Raw genomic sequence first — 17,222 nt, 5'->3', positions numbered from 1 at the left:
CTAGCCACCTCTGGGTAGGTGGTCTTGGCTGTCAGGAAAGCAGGTTGAACAAGGTCATGGGAAGCAAGCCAGTGAGGAGTGTTCCTCCTTGATCTTTGCCTGTGGTGGGTTTGAATATGCTTGGTCCGTGGGAGTGGCACTATTAGGAGGTGTGGCCTTGTTGGAGGAAGTGTGTCACTGTGTAGGCGGGCTTAGAGAAGATCAACATCATGTCTATCCTCTCTCTGCCCCTTGGTCTTTTTTTTTTTTAATTTTTAATTTTTTAAGTATAGTTTGATATTGTCTTAGTTAGGGTTCTTTTATAGTGATAGAACACACCATGACCAAAAGCAACTTGGGAAGGAAATGGCTTATACTTTCATGACAGTCCATCAATCATCAAAGGAAGTCAGTGTCTTAGGATTTTATTATTGTAAAGAGACACCATGACCAGATGGCTCAGACAGTGAAGTGCTTCCGGTGTAAGCATGGGGACCTGAGGTCAGATCCCCAATACCTATGTAAAAGCTGGGCAAAGAATACCTATAACCACGACACCAGAGAGTTAGGGAGTGGGGCCCAAGGCTTACTGGCCAGCTAAGCTAGTCAAAATTGCAAGTTCCAGATTTTATGAAAGGTCTTGTCTCAAATTATAACGTAAAATTAAAAACAAAATTCCTTGAACTTTTTTTTTAAAGAAGGAAGGGCTAGAAATGTGGCTCTGTTAAGAGTGCTTGCCTGACATGCACATGCTCCACATTTGATCCTCAAACACCACAAAATCTGAGTGTGGTGGCACAGACCTATAATTACATCACTCAGGAGGCACACAGATGTTTGAGGCCAACGTGGACAGGACAGACACATAGACAGAGACAGACACAGACACTCACAGAGTTCTACTGAGAAGGTCCTATTTCTACCCTGTGCCTTCTGTACCTTGGTTGGTTGGACTTTAGTACAGCATTCACATATTACCTATCCAACCCCCACAGGCAAGCAACAACTCTGAGTACCTAAGAGGGGTCACTATCCTATCAGAAAGAGAAAGAAACAGCAGAAAGCACACAAAACACAATGCTACTAGCAAGTGAGAAGCAGGTACAGAATGGCTGTAAGAGCCACAGTTTTTCTAGGAACTACAAGGAAGATTTCAAACTTTCAAATAAAAAAAGGTATTGCACAAAGTCCTTTCTAACAAAATTGTACATGAATTTCAATGTAATATAGTTGAATGATATATACGGAAATGTATTTCAGAAAAAAACACTTAATAAAGTTGCTCAATGATTACAATAATGCTTTCTTGAGAAGCAACAACTGAAAAAGGAAGAGATGGAGGACCATCCTAGGAGAACCTCAAAGCACACAGAATTCTCAGTCTACCACTAAAGGCAGACTGAGGCAGAAAACAAGGCAGAAAAATCTCACAATCACCTCCAAAATGGAACCAAATAGAGTACCTTTTTTTTTTTGCCTTTTAACTTAACCTTTCTTTTCAACAGAGTGAGTGCCAGGACAGCCAGGGCTACACAGAGAAACCCTGTCTCGAAAAAAAAAAGAGAAAAAAAAAAAAAGTAAAAACTTGAACCTAATGTTTTCCTAATGTTTCCATTATCTCCACAGCTCTTGCCCTATATCTCTATCCCCAAAGCAGCAACTCTCAGCCTCAGCCTCTCCTCCACTGAGGGACTATATTCCTCCTCTTCCTCTCCCTCCTCCTCCTCTTCTTCCCTAAAAAATCTTTGTGCCAGTTAGGGCCATACCATACAAAAAAACACCAGCAAGGCTTCTGGACATCTATGCTAGCCTGCATGACAAGGGATGGTGTTTTGGGTTGCCTGGCACCTAATTACTATTGTTATAATTAATAATGAATTCTAGCAGATCCCAGGGGGGAAAAAAAAAACAAACACTTATAAAAAAAAACTCTGGAAATTGTGGAATGAAGATTATGTATCCTACAACGGCATGTTTTAGTACTAATATTTCTTATTATTATGACTATGTAAGAGAATGCCATCGTTCTTAAGAAACCTGTATGACTGATCCAATGAAAATAAATGCCTGCCGTTAATGAGAAAATGAATCCAAAGTATATATATACATATATATATGTATACACACACATATACATATATATATGTATACACACATATATATACACACACACACGTATATATCACATTCAGAATTGGATAGCAAACAATTAGTGAATTTGAGTAAAGGTTATAACAATTTTACGTGTTATTTTCTGTAAATTTGAAGCAGTATAAAAATAGGACATTAAAAGCTATAAGCACAAAACCAGGTATGTTGGCACGAGCCTATAATAATTCCAGTACTGGGGATGTGGAGGCAGAAGAATCGGGAGTTCAAGGCCAACCTCAGCTACAGGAGAGCCTATTGCAAAACAGAAGCACAAAAGCAAGCAAAACCTCTTACAGCACAACTGCTAGCATTTCCTGGTACCCATCTGCAGGGCTGCAGACCTTTCCACATTTCATCCTTCTGCACTCATATATATCCACTGTGAAACCGTACAGAAGGTTTTGGAAATTCTCCCTAGGTCATAAGACTAGATCTAGGTCTGTTTAATTCAGGCTAAACATTGTCTAATTTGACATCTTTCAGTCTTAGCCTTACTAGAGAAGCCACTATTTAGGTTCTAAGCATTGCTCTCATACACTAAAATACTAAAGATGCATTCTCTTGTCAGGCTCCAGGGGATGCAGTGCTCACTGACAGAGCATGACTAGGAATGAGGATCTCACTGAGGCCATCTGTAGTAACTCTGAAAACAGAGAAATTATTTTACTTTTAAAAACAAAATCTTAAAAATGTTTTATCTTATTTATCATTGTGAGTTAATACAGTGTGTGTGTGTGTGTGTGTGTGTGTGTGTGTGTGTGTGTGTGTGTGTGTGAGGGTGCACACATGCCATGGTGTCCATGTAGAAATAAGAGGACAACTTTTAAGAATCTGTTCTTCCTTCCTTCCTGTGTTAGTTCAGGGACTGAGCTCAAGTCACCATGGTTTCTTGGCAGGTGCTTTACCTGCAGATGTTTTTTTCTGTTGGTTCATCCCTGTTCATATGTTCTGATTTAGCTGGGTAATCAAATAGCAATGCATTATCGCTTTCTCCCAGCTTCTTGCTATAATCTCCAAAGTCTTTTTGTTCAAAAGAAGAGAAAAAATATTCAGTGGATTAAAGGCAGATTCACAGTCCTGCCCCTGCTTAATAGTTAATAATAATAATAATAGTAATAGTTACTATGCACGATAATACATATTAATTAAATATGATTATGTATAAGATGCCTTTCTAAGCATTTTAAAAGCATTAATGTTGCTGATTTAGGGCAAAAAATCTACTATTATGTATATTTTCCAAATAGAAAAGTGAGGCATTAATTAAAATTGTTAATTGCCCTGACTGAAAAATCTATTATGTGAGGGCATTGGATGTGACTACAAGCAAGGGGTCCCTGAGTCTAATAAAATATATACTGCCTCAATTTGGAAGCAAGTAAATAATAAAATGGTATGTCATCCAGTATTTTGAAGCAATAATTCATACTTTTGCTTTAAAAGTAACGTAAACTTTTACCTGCTGCTTTCGAAATGAATGAGCTCACACTGTACTTGATGTCAAGAGGTAAATACTCTATAGTGAATCTCTTAGGCAGGTTTGGTTTGGGGCAGAGTGAAGAAACCCAGTGGAACTGACATGATTACCTGAATGCGCTGAGGTGAGGCTACCGCAGAGTCGGTGGAAATTATCTGGATGCGCGGGGAGGGGCTGGTCATCCCTGGAGATTCCGGCCAAGAGGTCTGTGTACGTGGTACCTGTGGATGAGAACACGGGGTTTAGGAAGGCGCTCAGTGATTTTCTAAGAACTACCCTTTTCCTTACTCTCTCTCTCTCTCTCTCTCTTTCTTTCTTTCTTCTCTCTCTCTCTCTCTCTCTCTCTCTCTCTCTCTCTCTCTCTCTCTCTCTTTCTTTCTTTCTTTCTTTCTTTCTTCTTTCTCAAAGGAAAGGTCTTATAAACTCCAGCCTGGCCTCTAACTATTGAACTACTGACCCTCCTGTTTCTACCTCCCAAGTAGCAGGATTACAGGTGTGCACAACCATGCCTAGCAGGAGCATGCCTCTTGCTCTTGCTGTGTCCTTGAATGACCAACTTGACTACTGAGGTATCAACACAGGACAAAAAAGGAAATAGTGAGATACTGCCCATGATGGTCCTAAGAAAACACCATCTTAAAATAGCTGCTTCTAATGTTGAAAACACAAGGATAACCAAATCAGTTCTGCTTTCCATGACCTTTTTTAAAAGCTATCAGAATAATTTCTAAAAGAGATGTTCTTTGAAGTTTTTCCACTGTTTCCAAAGCCACCTGTAAGATTCTTTCTTTGTGATAACTTTTAATAGAAAGGCTTTCACAACACTGCAAAGGATGGATGACAAATAGAAACAGCACAGCCCTGAAGATTATTGGGAGCAGCATTTATGGAAGGGTTTGGCAGCCTCTTAGATTCAGGCAGAACCGAGTTGGGCAAAGTTCACCATGAACACAAGGGTCTCAAACAATACCTACCAAAGGCGAGGATCAACGTGCTGAGTGGTCACCTGGGTACCTGAAGTAAGAAGACAGTATTTTCCTAGATTAAAAGTATATCATGAAAAATATCATACAAAGGTGGCATGTTTCCCACACCCTAAAATATATTTCCCTAATTTGTTCTGTGAGGCCAATATTGCTCAATACCTTAGAAGATGTCATGAAAATTATCTTATAAATATGGATCTAAAAACTCAACAAAAGAAAGCAAACTGAATTCAGGAGCATGTCTAAGTGCAGCTTTCCTAAGGAATGCAAGTCTGGTTCAGTGCATGAAAATCACAGTTCAGCATGAGCTACAAGATCACTGCAATGGACAAAACAGACTGAAAGCACTTGACAAAATCTAACACCCTTTCATGATTTAAAATAAAAAAACAAACAAGTAAACAAAAAGAACAAAAACCCAATGAAACGAGGAAAGCACTCAATCTGATAAAGGACAGAGGACAAAAGCTTCCCCCAAGATGAAAAACAAGACCAGGTATGTTTTTACCGCTGTGTGAATGTACTGGAACTGCTAGCTGGGGAACTGGGTAGAGAAAAAAGAAAACTAAAGTGGGGTGGGGGGAGAGCAAAAGGGGAAGAAAGAAAACATGAGGGAAACAGATATATACCATGACTGTAAAAAAATTTAATATGCATATTAAATGTTATTACATAAGAATCTTACAGAACCTGCAAAAAAATCCCTTACAACTAGTCAGAGTTCCAAGGTTGCAGGTACACTGGCAATAGCAATCTGAAAACAAAATTAAGAAAATAATCTCACTGATGATATAGCATAAAAAAAGAACAAAACATGGGAGTAAATTTAACAAAGTAAGTATAAACAATCCAAGTGTGATGGCTCACACATGTAATCCCAGAAACTTGAAGCCAGTGGATTGCTGTTTGAGGCCAACCAGAGATACATAAGCCAGCTTGGACTAGAATGAACGCTTGTTCTCCTCTTAGCACCCTCCCCCGAAAAAAAAAAGAAAAAAAAAAAAAGGGCAAGAAAAGAAAAAGATAACAAACAAAACAAATTTTAAAAAATTTAAAAATACCACTGAAAGGATTAAAACAGCCTAAGTAATCTGTGTTCACAGACCAGAAGAATACAATGCTAATAGGCACTGCTTCCTGAACTGACAGATTCAATGTCATCCTGCTAAAAACCCAGGTGTTCTTTTCTCCCCATGTACTGGTCTGCTGGTCCTAAAAATCCATGTAAAATGCAAGGAATCCAGAACAAAACAATCCTGTAAAAGAAAATGAATATGTAGTGGACTCATATCTCTATATTTCATACATTCTAAAACCTATAGTAATCAAAACAATGTGGAGATCTACCACTCTCACTTCTGGGAAGAGATGTCTGCATTTCAGTGTAGTATTTAAGACAACCATGTTATGGGATCACCCAAGTGTCACCAAAAGATGATGAATAATGAAAATACAATTAGAAGAAAGACAAGTCAGAGAGTTTGGCCAAGGGGACATTCAGCCCTGAAAGGGAATTCAGCTGACTGCCTCAATTTCCCCAGGCTATTTCTGCTGGATGTAGTGAGTACCCAATTTGATGCCACCTATTTGTGGCTATGTTTTCTTGTGCTTGGAAGCCTCACCCCAGAGAGACACATTGTTCTGCCTACAACCAATGAGGGGAACTCCAGCTGGCTGCCTTAACAGCCTCCTAAGTTAGTTTTTACTACATGTTTGTAAGCCACTGGTTTGACACTATCTTTCTGCTACTATTTGTTCTTTTACTAGGAACTCCAGACAAATGCCTCAACTACTCTAGTCATTTTCTGCTAGATGTTTTGAGCACCAGTTTTGAAAATGTCTAACTCTTGCCATTTATTCTTTTACTTACATATTCATTCAAAACCAAAAATATGGCTATTATATATCATTCTCCAGACTATATAGAACAGGTTAAGGAATTTCAGGTTTCTTTGCGGGTCAATAAAATTAGAAAGTAGAGATAAAAATATGTAAATTATATTGTTATTGTGAATCATGTTTAATTTTTTAAAAAATAATGAGTGAACAAAATTTTCCACTTGAGGTTAGGTTTGTATACCTGTAATCTCAACACTTGTGAGGCCAAGACAGAAAGATTCAGAGTTTGAAGCAGGTCTGGGCTATAGAGCAAGATTCTGTCTTTAAAAAAAAAAAAAAAAAAAAAAAGCCCAAAACAAAAACTCTATATAATTACTAGTGTAAGAAACAGGACAGAGGTCAGCTCTGAGGAGGAAGGAGGAGTGAATGAAAATGAAAAATAGAAATGTCTAAATTTCTGGAATTTAGGAAATTCTCTTCTTCCTCTCTCATTCTTCGACCAGCCATCCCTCCCTTTCTGTCTTAGGTGACAGGATATCATGTATGCCAGGCTAGCTTCAAGCACAGTATGTAGCCAAGGATAATTTTTGAATGTCTGATCTTCCTGCTTCTACCTCCCACGTCCTGGGATTACAGATGGGTGCTTTGTATAAATTAGGCAAGCACTCTACCAAAGGAGCTACATTCCACATCCCCTACATTCTCAACCTGGGTGGTAGTCACATGGAAACATTCCCTCTGTGATAATTCATTGAATTTTACAATCAATATAATTTAGATTTATATATATATTAGACTAACAATTAAATTTTATATATAAATTACACTAACAAATTTGTCTTTTAAATAACCAAGTGTATTCAAAAATATTTTATAGAAACCCAGGAAAAAATTTTCAAACCACAAAACTACAGCAACTACTTGGGCCTATGTTATACTTGAACCTGAGCTGGGCTATGAGTGTGCTGTTTTTAAGCTTTGCAGTCTGGCTTCTTTACCTGTGTAGGCATATACTTGTCACATTCATGATTCCTTATTTCAGAAGCATAGGGCTACAGATATAGCACAATGATACAGTGCCAGCCTAGCACACACAAAAACCCTAAATGCAATCTTATTTATAAAAGAAGACCAAAGGACTCTACCTGGGTTGGCTGGGGAAGCATACTGGCAATGGATTCAGTATTAAATTTAGGTTACGTAAATAGCTTCAAGCACCCTTGGGAGTCGGTAGGTAGGGATGCTCAATTCTGGAAGTGATAAGGCTAGTTAGTAGTCTAGACTCCCATGGCCTTAGAGATGGAATATAGTAGCTATGCTATGTTTTTGTGCTGCTTTAACAGATAATAGAAAAGTAAGATAAATGGAGAAATTATTTCTATTTCACTGTTTTAGTCATCACAGAGGCAATGAGGCAGAGCAGAGCTGCTCTCACTTGGCAAGCAAGAAACAGAAAAGAAGGGGCCACAGAAATACAGTCCTCAAAAACACACTCCCAAGACCAACTCCTGCAACAAACCACCACCTCCTACACTTCACCACTTCCCACCAACATCATTATTTTAAAATTCCATCAAGCGATGAACCCATTTGTCTGGTCAATGCCTTCATTATCTAACTGTCTCACGAAATGCTACCGATACAGCTTCCATCTTTCAATCCTAGTAAGTTGACAATTGAGATCAAACATTGCAATGTTATCAGAAGCAGCATAAAGATGGTCTTACTTAAAAGCAAAGTGATATCATAATAGGACCTCTAAGATATGCTTGCAAGTGTCTGAATTTAGAAACTAGCATTCAAAATAAATCTGGAAATACATTATCTTTCCATATGTATATTGCAAAACATTCAGCACAGTAATATAAGGTCTGCCTGATGACAAAACATAGAAACACCAGCTATTCTTCCACTTAGTCTAAGCCTCTGCTTTCTGTCTCTCCCTGCGTGCAATCTCAGTGCCAGTTGAGTCTGTGCCTTAGCCGTTGCTATCTACTGCCTCCTTCAACTTCTCAGCTTGCAGAGGACAGATTAATTTAATGCTCAAGTACAACTGCCAGGCAACATTCGGGTTTATGTGTTATACCTGGGGTAGAGTACTTGTGCTTTAACAAGAAAATTACTACTCAATGGTAGACACTTGTCTTTTATGAAAGGGCCGGCCCTAGGTTCCAATCCGAAGCAATAGCAATGCTTATTTGGGTGTGGCGGCAGTCACCTATAATCCCAGCACTAAGGATGCTGTGGGTAGAGAGATTGGAGTAAGAAATCTGAGCTTTGTAAAAGCATATGCCTTTAATTGCAGCACTCAGGAGGCAGAGGCAAGTGGATCTCTGAGTCTAAGGCCAGTCTGTTCTATACAGAAAAACCCCATCTTGGGGTGTGGTGGAAGACTGTAGTGGCTGGTTTTGTGTGTCAACTTGACACAAGCTGGAGCTATCACAGTGAAAGGAGCCTCCCCTGAGGAAATGCCTCCTTGAGATCCAGCTGTAAGACATTTTCTCAATTAATGATCAAGGGGGAGGGCCCCTAGTGGATGGTACCATCCCTGGGCTAGTAGTCTTGGGTTATATAAGAAAGCAAGCTGAGCAAGCCAGGGGAAGCAAGCCAGTAAGCAGCATTCTTCCATGGCTTCTGCATCCACTTCTGCCTCCAAGTTCCTACCCTGTGTGAGTTCCTGTCCTGACTTCCTATGGTGATGAACAGCAATGTGAAAGTGTAAGCTGAATACACCCTTTCCTCCCCAACTTGCTTCTTGGTCATGTTTGTGCAGGAATAGAAATCCCAACTAAGAGAGAGAGACCCTGTATCAAACAACATATAAATGAAGGAAGGATCCAAGGAAACTGCGTGCAAAGTTGGTTATAAAGGTGTATAGGTGTATTTGAACACAGACCTTTTCATGGTTTGCAGCTTAGACTAAAAGGGTTGAACTTCATTTAGAAAGAAATGAAGTTATATATGTATTTCCAATACACGGGTCATCTTTCCTATCTTCATAGTCTAATGAAAGCCCTGTTTCTGTGGCCTGCCTTTAATGTCTCTCAAACTGGCTTGTCTCCTATAGGCTTCACAGTCCTGGGTATTGGCACTCTTCACAGGGTACTACCCTATTGGTTCAGTGACCTAAGAACAGGAATACATGACTATTTCTCTTCTGAGCACACAGTGAATGCTTAGTGAACGAAGGGAAAGAATAAGAAGTCTCTGTTTTGCAGCCTTGAATTTGGACTTTGCTTAGATCTTCTGTCTGCTAATTAGACATCATGTAGGTACAGCTCAGTGCCTCCCTTAGAAGCTTATTACATAAACCAAGGACATGGATGGGTTCTCAAAATGTAAGTTCAGATTTTCTCACATTCTTCCATCACTGCACAGCACTGCCTCCCACACAGTCATCTGCTGAAAAACAAACATTTAGGTTGAGGAATATCTGCACAACATGGAGTCAATGTGCAGATAACAAAACTTCTAAATTTAGGTTGCAACATTTTCATAAAGCAAAACAGTTCAAACATAGTACAGAAAAATCGGCAAACCTAATATGCTACAAATCTCAATCAGGAACTTCTGAATTCTTAACATCCAGGGGGAAATAATGAACAATGCAAATGCCTAAAGGACTACAGGCAGCCTAGGCTAAAAAGAACCATATTCTTCTTATCTGTTTCAAATGACCATGGAATTTGGGTCACTGGGCAGTGAGTAACCCCTCTGTGTTGAAGTTTGCATCACCTGTGTAGCGGGTTTCATCAGAGGGGAACTGATACCCTCTGTATCAGTTCTGATACCCTCTGTATCCTGGACTGTAGAGTCTACCTTTGTTTTAATTTGGGGCTTCTACTGCTATGATACACACCATGACCAAAAGCAACCTAGACAAGAAATAGTTTATTTTACCTCACACTATATCACCAAGAGACAAGACAGGAACCTGGAGGCAGAGACCATACCATGAAGAAATGCTGGCTAGTTCTTCAAGGCTATCTCAGTCTGTATTCTTATATACCCCAGAACCACCTGCCCACAATGGGCTGGACCCACCCATAGCAATCATTAATCAAGAATATGCCCCTCTGGCTTGCCTACAGACCATATATAGAGGCATTTCCTTAACTGAGGTTCCTTCTCAACTTGACAAAAACTAACCAAGACAACAACTTGTGTAACACAAAGGACTGGAAAGTTACTAGTCCAGCTGATGACCTACAAGTTCTGCACTTGAAGCCTTTAAAGGCTCAAATTTAAACAATATAGATGAACACACACACAAATCTATAAGGTGGAAGGATCATGAGTCCCAGTTCACCCTGGGTGCCAAAGGAGACCTTGTCTCAAAACTGAAAAAAACAAAGCCAACAACTATATCTCACAATTATGTAAAACCATGTGATAATAGCAATCTGGTACATAATCTTTTGTTCATAGGCAGATAACCTGCCAAAAACAAGCAATGTACTTATCACACTCTCACACTAGTCCCTAAAAAGAAAAAAAGCCTGCTAGTACTTAAGCATAATAGATATGATTTCCTCCAAATACACAACTGGGTTCTAAATACTGTGCATTTTACTAACAGCTTTGGAAACAAGTTTCTACTAAAGTACACTGCTTAGAGCTGCCCATCCCCCCTCCACCACCACCACCACAAGTAAGTACAACTAGAGAAGATTTCCTGTGCTACCTGCTGCCCCACTGGTCTGCTTTCTTCTACTCTTCCCCAGTCCACTAGCGCTAGTGCACGCACACACACGCACACACACACACTCTCACACACTCACACACACACACACATTTACACTCACCAGCCAATTGTTTCCAGCAGCTTTATTTACATTTTTTTCCCTCAGCAACTTCCTAAGCCAAATAGTAACCAAATTAGCCAGGGGTTGGTGGATAGCCTTCAAACTCTGCTGTGCAGATTCCATTTGCCATAGCAGACAAGGCTGTTTAAAGATGCCCTTTCTGTGACCCTGCTTTGCTGAAGGTCAAGTTTACTATCATTCACTGTAACCAAGGAAGCAAAATCAAAGTGTTTCTGCTGTTCTGCCAGCTAGCTGCTGAAGCAGTCTGTTGACTACCATGATGGCCTATTTCTGGGAAGATGTGTTATTTTAACAAGGCTTCCCTTTACCTAGACTTCTGTGGCTTTGTTAAACTCTTTTCTCACTACCCTTCCCTTTTCAGATCACCTTTCTTTAGTGAATTTGCAGAATGTTACTATGGGAAATAAGTAACTAGAAGCAATTTTAAAACTACATGGCATAGAGAGATTTGGAGAACATGGACAGTCTGCATACAGTATATTCAACTTCACATGCCAAAGCTAATATTTCTATAGTTATGGAATCTCTGAAACATAGGCAACAACATATGGTCTGCACTGCATTCAAAAACCACTCCAAGAACAACAGAATGGACTTGTTTACTGTCTTTAAGAGCTAAGGTTAAGCTATAAGCCCATTTGCCCAAACTGCACATCCTGTGTGTAGTTGCAGGTACATAGGCAGGAAGTACATCAGGATATATACTTGCTCCCAATTGGACAATGGCTGGAAATACCATAGCCTTGTGGGTTCTGGCTTTATAAGCACCTGTAATAGCTACTCTCAGTTGTCAACTATATCTGGAACGAACTACAATCCAGAAATGGAGGGCACAGTTATGACCCAGATCTCAAAGCTGGAAGACACAAACTTTTGATCCAGATCTTGAGGCTGGAAGAAACATATGCCTTTAATCCAGTTTTTGAGGCACACCTTTAATCTGGGCCATACCTTCTGCTGGAGGCCTACAATAAAGACAGTGGAAGAAGGAAGGGTTTGTTCTTTGCCTGCTTATACTTACTTGCCAGCACATCTGTTGGAAGCTACTTCTTCAGGATTCCAGCTTATACAGAAGACCAGCTGAAACACTGAGCCTCATGGCACTGAGCAACCACTAGATTCTTGGACTTCCCATTCACAGCTAGCCATTGTTTGGTTAGTCAGATTGCAGCCTGTAAGTCATTCCAATAAATTCCATCTCTCTCTCTCTCTCTCTCTCTCTCTCTCTCTCTCTCTCTCTCACTCACTCACACACACACACACACACACACACACACTCATTCATTCATTCCATAAGTTCTGTGACTCTAGAAAACCCTAATTACAGCATCTGAATAGCTTTGTGGGTTCTGCCTTTATAAGTACCCAACTAACCTAATTCAGTGCACAAACAGAGCAGAGCTGCAGTCAGTCTAAAGTCTGGGCAGGAAGATGGGCAACAAATGTGTCAGTGTATGAAGGATGCCAGAGGTGCACAAGATGGCTTATAGTTTCAGCCATCTCTTCTTCCAAGGCCACTGAGGAAAGAAAGCTCCTGAGGCACCAGTGAATTTAGAGATGCAGTTTTACAAAAAAACTAACAATTCAGATTCTCTGGCTTGGAAACACAAATATCTGCTGAGGCCTGAGGGTAGTCTCCTATTTGATCCAGGCACACATTGTTTCAATAATTAGTACAAGATGAATGTTCACAGTCATCAAAACAAAGCAAAAGTATAAGAAGGAAGAAAGAAGGAGGTTCAGTGTGCCATTTTTGTTTTATTTTAACACGGGCTGGATACAAAAATGGATACAGTAAATTTTAAAACTTAAGCTCAAGTTGGACTTGGGAAGTAGATCAGTCCAGAGAGTGCTTGCCTAGCATGCAGTTAGTTAGATCCTCAGCACTACATAAACCAGGCATGGTAACAAAGGCTCATGGTCCCAGCACTTGGAGAGGTAAACATAGGGATATCAAAAGTTCTAGGGCATCCTTGGCTACATAGTATGTTCTAGAGCCAGCTTGGCCTCAGGGAAACAAAACAAACAAAACCCCTTTTCCACTTGTATGTGTACTGATTTAAAGCAATGTAAGTTAAACGCCCATGCATTCCTCAGATTTTAGGACTCAGATACTATTTCAAAAGAACATTTCAGGAAGATGAAGGCTCTTTTTAGAAAAAGTGGATTGAAAGTCCTTCCATCAACAACTAGTTACAGTTCCAAGAACTCACTGGCAATAGCCAATAAGTGTCTGTGAAAGGAAAGAGGGATATGGAGAAGCAAAAAGCTACAAGACCAAACTTCTGAAGACCAGAGGGCTCTGCACAAAAATCTCTTCATGCTTTGACCTCATGAGCCTACTGATGTGATCAACCACACACAAATGGCTTTATCCTGAATTATCTTTCTAAGAAATAGAAAGGGTCTCCTCATTAAGGGTCTGGTGGGAAAGAGCCCATCACCACCAGCCAGATACCTATAGTTCCATGAAAAGTGGCAGCCCATCAGATACTCAAGCCATTAGACTGGCTCTCTAGTGTGGCTCTGCCTCATTTTATGCAACATTTATCTCAATCTTCCTGTCTATCTGTCCACCTCCACATAACCTAATACTCTTTAAGTAGGAGGAACACTCCTCCATTGTTGGTGGGATTGCAGGCTTGTACAACCACCCTGGAAATCAGTCTGGCGGTTCCTCAGAAAATTGGACATAGTACTACCGGAGGATCCAGCAATACCTCTCCTGGGCATATATCCAGAAGATGCCCCAACTGGTAAGAAGGACACATGCTCCACTATGTTCATAGCAGCCTTATTTATAATAGCCAGAAGCTGGAAAGAACCCAGATGCCCCTCCACAGAGGAATGGATACAGAAAATGTGGTACATCTATACAATGGAGTACTACTCAGCTATTAAAAAGAACGAATTTATGAAATTCCTAGGCAAATGGATGGACCTGGAGGGCATCATCCTGAGTGAGGTAACACATTCACAAAGGAACTCACACAATATGTACTCACTGATAAGTGGATATTAGCCCCAATCTTAGGATACCCAAGATATAAGATACAATTTGCTAAACACATGAAACTCAAGAAGAATGAAGACTGAAGTGTGGACACTATGCCCCTCCTTAGAATTGGGAACAAAACACCCATGGAAGGAGTTACAAAGACAAAGTTTGGAGCTGAGATGAAAGGATGGACCATGTAGAGACTGCCATATCCAGGGATCCACCCCATAATCAGCATCCAAACGCTGACACCATTGCATATACTAGCAAGATTTTATCGAAAGGACCCAGATGTAGCTGTCTCTTGTGAGACTATGCCGGGGCCTAGCAAACACAGAAGTGGATGCTCATAGTCAGCTAATGGATGGATCACAGGGCTCCCAATGGAGGAGCTAGAGAAAGTAGCCAAGGAGCTAAAGGGAACTGCAACCCTATAGGTGGAACAACATTATGAACTAAGCAGTACCCCGGAGCTCTTGACTCTAGCTGCATATGTATCAAAAGATGGCCTAGTAGGCCATCACTGGAAAGAGAGGCCCATTGGACACACAAACTTTATATGCCCCAGTACAGGGGAACACCAGGGCCAAAAAGGGGGAGTGGGTGGGTAGGGGAGTGGGGGTGGGTGGGTATGGGGGACTTTTGGTATAGCATTGGAAATGTAAATGAGCTAAATACCTAATAAAAAATGGAAAAAAAAAGTAAAAAAAAAAAAAAAGAGTTATCTCTTACAATTTATAACAGAGAAAGGTTAGAATAACTATAAATCCCTCACACTATGTAATGGGTTGATAAGGTATGCTATGTTCACTTTATACAATGTAAGACAGTTATGAAAATTAGGTTCTTGCAGTCTATATAGCAAGCTGTAGATAGAATATTCTGTTAAATGGCATTATGGAAACACAAAGTAGTACACACACTGTAGGCACAATTGAATAAATGTACATTTTAAAAGGCCAGGGCTGGTGAGATGGTTCAGCAGTTAAGAGCACTGGCTGCTCTTCTAGAGGTTCTGAGTTCAATTCCCAGCAACCACATGGTAGCTCACAACCATCTGTAATGGGATCCAATTCCCTCTTCTGGTGTGTCTGAAGATAGCAACAGTGTACTTACATACATAAATAAAGTCTTTTTTTTTTTAAAAAGGCAAAAAAAATCTATTCATCCAATAAGCAAATTCTATCTTACTGTTTGAGACAGGTCTCAGTACACAGTTCTTTTTGGTTGGTCTGAAACTATGTAAGATTGTGCTGGCCTCAAACTTAGCTGCTCTTAAGTGCTAGAAGTACATTACTATGCCTAGCCCAACAAGCAAAATTTAAGTACTCATTATACGTCAAGCCTTACCTTTTATGTGGAAAAGGGCTAGACCTGTAGATAATAAACTCACAGAGGATAAAAGCAACCATAATTGGGGTGGAGGAGGTAGGTAATGGAATGCAAGTGGTAGCCATCTTATATCTGATTTTCTTCTAATTAAAGAACTTCCAATAAAGGTTACCCTCCAAGACCACATATAGTGCTAAAGTTTGGTACTTTGAACAATCTTACTTTTCACAAGTCTAAAATAGATGTTTTTTGTTTTTTTTTTAAAAAAAGCTTGTCTTGTAGCCCATCTAAGAAGCAAGAAATTTATTAGGATAAGGTATAAAAGTATTCTGTTCTCTCAACTATTAAAGAGTTGCCTCTGAAGACTTTTAAAAACTAGGCTGTTTCTTTACCTACAAAGCTACACAGAACTATCCTGGTGAGATTAGTCTATCAAAACCATCCAAAGTGTCATGGGTCCCGTGTAGGAAGCTTTGGGCCCATTCATTGATTATTCTAAATCTTGGCTTACTTGTAAAAACTGAGCTCAATGCCTCCTTGCTTCATTGAAAGGTTTATATGAAGTAGTTAAGAAACAAACTATAATCTATTTGCAGCATTCTTATTCTTATTTCTTGGAGGGGATCAAGTATAGTATTATCTTAGGATCAAGGAAGATGTCCTTAACCACCACCAGCAGCAGCAGCAGCTGCTGCTCCATTTCTGATATTTTTGTTAGCAAAGTAGTTTCAGTTCCTAATTTCTAATTTTCTAAATGACAAGTACAAAAGGTACAATTTCCCAAATCTTTTTAAAGGATTGGGCACTAACCATATACCTCAAATGCAGTGAAAATTCAGGATACCGGTACTCCCTATGAAAGAGTAGTATTTCTTTGTGCCAAGACACAGCACAGGCATTATTTTGGAATACATAAATTACAACTCTTATGCAAGGACACCAAGCTTCCTCATTTTCTCCCTTCTGACAACTCCTCTGGTCCTCTCAGTTCTCATATCACAAGTCTAGTCTCACTTTTTCTAACATCAGTTTTCTTAGCTCTACAGTATCCATTTCTTTTTCTTATTGCCCTTAAGTCACAGCTTATGTAAGGATGTGCATGCAGCTGAGCTCTCCTATCCCATCAGCTGTGTGGTATCTACACCTGACTAACATGACACATGCATTAAAACTAAACTCCTTTCCTTTTGATTCTCCTGAATGTAAGTATAATATATATTTATATATAAATGTTTATATTTTTCTATTAATATCATTTCTGGATAATAAAGAGATGCAAAAAAAATGCCAATATATAAAGAGGACAATGGATGTGAAGGAAATGGACCGCAATGCTCAATATGGTAACTTCTGGTCTATCTACTTATTGCATGTAAAGCTACATAATTATTTTAAAGAAATATCAATAATAAAAACTCAGAAGATCCAATTTGACTCTCATAGCTCTGAATTTACCAATTCTATTTTTAGTCTAGAGAAATATTTCTACATGTGAGCCCAAGGAAGCATACAAAGAAGTTCTTTACAGCACCATTTATATCTAAGAGATTTTGAAAAACAACCTAAATGATATATCACAATGGAGTGGACAAACACAGATCCAACCCATGCACCATTACAGCCCAACAAGGAGA

The 17,222-nt window shown here is 39.6% G+C and overlaps 1 protein-coding gene across 7 annotated transcripts in view; it reads right to left on the bottom strand.

Annotated features, from left to right (window-relative positions):
- The window catches only part of Nr2c2 (nuclear receptor subfamily 2, group C, member 2), an 81,641-nt gene that overhangs the window by 29,451 nt on the left and 34,968 nt on the right, over positions 1-17,222 (bottom strand). For 4 of the 7 annotated variants that reach the window (NM_011630.3, XM_017321518.1, XM_006505904.3 and 1 more), the window contains 2 exons: positions 4,582-4,621; positions 3,718-3,828 (listed from right to left, as the gene is read on the bottom strand). In NM_011630.3, coding sequence (NP_035760.1) covers positions 3,718-3,789 — 72 coding nt within the window. In that variant the 5' untranslated portion in view covers positions 3,790-3,828; positions 4,582-4,621. The remainder of the gene's footprint in view (positions 1-3,717; positions 3,829-4,581; positions 4,622-17,222) is intronic. The other 3 variants (XM_006505906.4, XM_006505902.2, NM_001347342.1) reach the window with 1 other exon arrangement.

This window comes from Mus musculus, chromosome 6 (genome assembly GCF_000001635.26).
Source record: "Mus musculus strain C57BL/6J chromosome 6, GRCm38.p6 C57BL/6J".
Taxonomy (NCBI): Eukaryota; Metazoa; Chordata; class Mammalia; order Rodentia; family Muridae; genus Mus; species Mus musculus.
Note: the sequence above shows the minus strand (reverse complement) of the source record. Positions and strands in the feature narration are given on the sequence as shown.